Below are 5,423 nucleotides of genomic sequence, written 5' to 3' on the forward strand. Positions count from 1 at the left end.
TTATCCTATGATTTTATCGTTAACGAAATAACATAGTTGTTACTTCCATCTTTTTGTGTTCAACTCGTCGACTAACTTTTTCTGTAACTTTTTTCTTTAATTTCATTTCCGAAAGATGAATTTTTTATAGCTTTTGTGAGCATACATGGTGTGGAAGTTTTGTTTTGTTTGGCCCACTTTTTTCTCTTGTGTCTCAAGTGTTGTTGTGGATTTAACAGTGGAGACAAACAGATGAATGCTGAATAGTTGAGTGTGGTTTTTCTCAATAGCCATTCAACATTAGGCAACAAGCCAATTCATATGCACCCTGTTCAATTCTTTCCAAACTCTGTCCAAATTCACTTTATTCTTTTCAACCTTTCACTCACTTTCTTCCATTTTTAACTTCATTCACTTAATTAATCTAATTATATATCTTTTAAGCTCATAACTATTACACATTTAATTTATACAGTCGAAGTTAAGTTTTTTTTTTTAGAGTCTTCAAGTTTCAAATTTAGACTAAAGTTTTATCTTCTTTGTCCTTCGGTCGAGTTGGATGGTACCTCTAAAAAACGTTGTTAAAGTTAATGTTTGTCTAACGAATACTATGCAATAAATACATAATAGTAAAAATAACCAATTATCTGGATATCAAACATATATTTATAAATTTTAGAATGAATTTTTTATTAATATTGATCTAATTACAATTTCAATAATAATAATCAAACTCAGAACATAATCATTTTTGTTGTTAATTTTGTTTGTAATTTAATCGATCGATCACTTATCATCTCATAAAATCAAAAGGTTGTTGATCACTTGATTCATTATTAACTGAAGAGTCTATTATACATATATATTGACTTTAGACATATTATACATGTATATATTGACTTAAGAGTCATATAATTCTGTTTTAAACAAGGCAGAGTAGGTAAATGAGAGAAAATATGGACCAATAGTAGTTCTAATCTTAAAGACTGAACTTAATTAACCAACATATTTGTATATAGATGAAAGCAAGAGGAAATTGGTGAAACAATTTCATCCATCTCTCCTTTTAGAATCTGCTTTTTGTAAAGCTTCAAGTAAAAGAAACCACCACGAATATCTATCCTTACCCAGAATCATATGCATTTACTTATGTCTATCACCACGAATGACTTCAAAATTGACCTATGCTCTATCATATCCTGTGTCATGTACACCAAATATTCACTGTGTAAGTGTTTTTATCATACCTAATAATTTTATATTACTTATAAATCGAGATGAAACATAATTTAAATATTTTTTCTTTCTTCAATTTTTGAAGTGTCTTTAAAAAAATAAAATCTTAAAAAAATAAAGCTCCAAATAGATAATCCCGAAATTAAACAGAGTCCAAGGAGACATTGGTCAACTACTTAGAAGACTACACCAATTCCATCACATTCTAGTCAATTTACGATACACACATGTTTCTTCTACATTCAAGTGCGTGTCAAAGACTAAGAAGGAAGAAAGAAAAGGACACTTAAAAAACAAGTTTAAATTGAATACCAACATTGTCCTTAGAATATTATTTTAAAATATTATTAATTTACTTTATAATAATATTTAATATATTTTAAGTTTTTTTTTTTAATACGCTACACATCTTTCAAATATCACTGGAAAAGTAGATCGGTTATCTCAATTTGAGCCAAAAAAGAAACCAAAAGAGTAAGGTATTAACATTCATTTAATACATTTAAGGTACAATGTTGTTGAATTTTGTAGTTTTTCCAAAAAAAAAAAGTAAAAATGGATAGTGTTAAACGAAGGTAAAAGAATTATATGTGTGAAAGTATATTTTTTAAATCAAAATGGCATGCTAAAATTAAACATAGTCGTAAGACCAGCATCAACCAGAGCAGTGAACAACCAAAACTATCATTTTCAACCATTCCCTTTCTTCTTCAGATTTACAGTTACATCTTCCACGAAAAACTCCTTGTCGTCATCCATTATTTAAAAAAAAAAAATCAAATAAACACTGTTACTGTTTTTTTGTTGTAAGAATGAAAAAGAAACGATGGTATGTTCATAATTAAATGATATTAATAAGCATGCAAGAAATCGATCTATGACGTACAAAAATTCCTGTACAAATTCACGTAAACGTTTTGGTGATTGTAAAACTTTAGAAGAGTTTATCGAATATATTAGTTGAAGAAAATAAACAGAGAAAGAAAAAGAAGGTACTTATGAAGAGGTGGTTGAGACTAACTCAGAGAAAGAAAGAAAATTTAACAACTACAGCGATGAAAGCAAATTACTTTGCTTTCGTATTGGTAAATAATTAATGAACTAAACATCAACAATGCAACTTTGAAAAATCTGAAACTTCACCGCCGGAGACGCTACCCCGATGGCGTCCTCATCGTCACCGGCGAGTCTGATGTACGCGGGGCAGTTCACGTTAATATGGTACCTTCCGGAGACCCAAGTCCCCACTTTCCACTTCACTCTGCCGTTGACTTTGACGTTCACCAGCACTCCTCCGGAGGTTTTGTCCTGCCGGAGAATCTCTAGGATGAAGGGGGAGACGGGGACGGCGGTGCCGTAGAGGAAAGGGGACCAGACGGCGGTGTCGCGGTGGCCCTGGTAGGTTGGGGGGAGGGCGGTGGCGAGGGAGACTTGCTGGCCGCGGTAGGAGGCGTAAGCGTCGAGTTTGGTGTAGTAGACGCCGATGCGGTGGTTGGGGTTGAAGGCGGAGAGGGTGACCTGCATGGTGAGGGTTAGAGTGTTGGGGGTGGGGGCGGTGGGGGAGGGGATGGCGCCGCTGGAGGAGAGGTTGAATGCGTAGACGGTGGCGTCTTGGAGGACGAAACGGGGTTTGGTGGGGCGGAGGATGATCCAGATGAGGAAGATTACGAGGAGGACGAGGAGGATGAAGGCGAGGATGGCGGCGAATACGCGGCGGAGGAGCTGCTGGCGATCCTGGTTGTGGTGGCCGCAGTCCTTGGTCATGGTGGCGTGGGAATGAGTGTGGTTGGTTGGTATAACTAAAAGTGAATATGCAAATAGGTGTGTATTGGATTCAGGCTGAGGAGAATGTTTCGTAAATGATGCATATTATATAGGCAACCACAATAATTTAAGGGCTGCTAATAAATATGCAGAATAGTTTTCATCATAAATAGATAAATGTAATGAAAAATAAAAGTGAAAAAGGAAGACATTTTTGAGAAAATGATATGGCATAAAAAAGAAAACAGAAATTGAGATTATAGAGAGAATGATCTATTTTCGACAGAGACGTGATAACTTGTTGGGTGTCAAACCTTGTAGTATACGGAAAGTTGATCAATTGTTAATTTATAATTAAGTTCAAGTGATATTGATTAAAGAATAATATAAGATACATAAATGATTAATGTGGTATTAGAATGGAGGGTTCTTTGATGATTAATAAGTTAAAAAGTATAGGGTAGTAGAGTTTAGAAATGCCAATTATGACATAATCTTCCTACACCCACCGCCGACCAAACCATATAAGTTTCTGGCAGCTGCTTTGATCACCTAAACGATTCGAGTATGATAGAATTCATATTTTTACATTTATTTAACATATATTATACAAAAAAATCATAAAAAAAAGAATTTTTATATTTTAAAATAATCAAATAAATGTAAATATTTAAGTGTATCAAAATATTATTTTTGAAAGATTAACTTACTACTTTTGTCATCAAAAGTGAGAAGCTTAAGAACTTAAAAGTGTTTTTTTTTCTTTTTACTTTAGAAAATGATATTTTAACACTAATTTTTGACACCATTTTGATACTGTACACGTGTCAAAATATGGTTGGACGATTTCAAATTAAAAAAAACTGAGGCAAGGACATATTTGGAAGAGAAAAATCAAAGTTTTTTTTTTTAATTTGAAATCGTACAACCACATTTTGACACGTGTACAGTGTCAAAATGATGTCAAAAAATTGGTGGTAAAATATCATTTTTTTTTTTTAATTTTTGCTATAAAATTCTTTCACATGAGTAACAATTTTCTTCGAGAATTAAGATTCTTGCTGACTCTAATGAAGACGTTTAATTTCATATTTAAGAACTAAATACCTTGAAGAAGATGATTTGGAATGATTTATATGCATGTTGACCATCAAAGATACTTTTGTTCGTAACAATTTTAGATTTTACGGATAATTTTTTCAAATATGATTATTATTTTAGATAAGTCTTTGAATACTGCGCTAAAACAAGTCTCATATTTACTAATTACTTTTTCCAAGTCTATTTTTTCTACGTTCATACACTGTTAACTAGGAAAATTATTCTTTATTGACTTGGAATCTCGGACACAAGTCTCAAATCAATGAATATGTACAATATATATATTTCTTATTTTATTTTTTTCTTAAACAATTGATTCAGATTTGAATTTTGATAAAATTATGACAATTTCTGAAGTAAACATTATTTGAATCAAGAAAGTGACTTCGTGCATAACTAAACTAAAAAACTCATATGCAATCATGTCAATCATATTGGATAAAGAATAATAATTATGGATCCAAAATAAACCGTACTCACACAATTTTTTTTTATATATCATCAAAAGAAGTGAATTTTAAATTTAGTTTTATAAAATTAATATTTAAAATAATGTTTATACTTATTTATATATTTTAAATTGTTTCTATCTTTAATTAACGAAAGATTTTCGACGCATTCCTAACACTAACACTGAAGTATATATATTTTATATGTGTAATTAAATATTAATAAATAACGGTTCAACAGTAAGTCAATAATAATTAAAATAATATTTTAATAAATATTATAATAAACTTTAATTTATGACTATGATATATGTTAAAGATATAAACTTTAAATTTAATTCTATTTTAAAATACTAATTTATAAAATAAAATTTGTATCTATTTATATATTTTACTCTTATCCATACTGTAATTTGATTATCTTAAATGAATATTTGAGAATGATTTTAAAAAAGAAAATGATATTTTAATAAATTTTTTTTAACAATTTTTTATAACAGGACACATGTCATTATTTTATTAGTTTGTTTGAATTTATTTTAAAAAAATATTTGAAATGGACCAATCACAAACTGTCACGTATGCGTTATCAAAAAGTTATAAAAAGAGAATTGTTAAAAAAAAAATTTTCTTTTGAAAATGACTAGAGTTTTGTCTTCACTTAAAAATATATATAATATATTAGGTTTGTTTGTAAAGTGAGTTAAAAGCATAGCATAAGACTAAAAAGTTTAGAGGACTAGGGTGTAGCTAGAATCTCTAGATTTTGGACAAAATCAAATGAAATGGGTTGAGGAGAATTTTTATAGTACATTTTCATGGAAAAAGGAGAAAAGAAAAAATTTAAGAAGGTTGTTTGGTAGGGAATAGAAGCAACACATTCTCACACACACC

General features: G+C 30.4%; 1 protein-coding gene across 1 annotated transcript; it reads right to left on the reverse strand.

Annotated features, from left to right (window-relative positions):
* Nucleotides 1-2,211: 2,211 nt before the first annotated feature.
* Nucleotides 2,212-3,139, reverse strand: LOC106753123 (NDR1/HIN1-like protein 1). The gene has a single exon (XM_014634918.2). It carries the CDS (start codon nt 2,977-2,979, stop codon nt 2,317-2,319), a length of 663 nt encoding a protein of 220 aa, XP_014490404.1. The 5' UTR covers nt 2,980-3,139; the 3' UTR covers nt 2,212-2,316.
* Between the last annotated feature and the right edge of the window lie 2,284 nt (nt 3,140-5,423).

The sequence above is a fragment of the Vigna radiata genome, unplaced genomic scaffold, assembly GCF_000741045.1.
Source record: "Vigna radiata var. radiata cultivar VC1973A unplaced genomic scaffold, Vradiata_ver6 scaffold_234, whole genome shotgun sequence".
NCBI lineage: Eukaryota > Viridiplantae > Streptophyta > Magnoliopsida > Fabales > Fabaceae > Vigna > Vigna radiata.

What these genes read in the sequence shown, in the direction of transcription:
- LOC106753123 (XM_014634918.2), bottom strand. Translation starts at nt 2,979, where the DNA reads ATGACCAAGGACTGCGGCCACCACAACCAGGATCGCCAGCAGCTCCTC.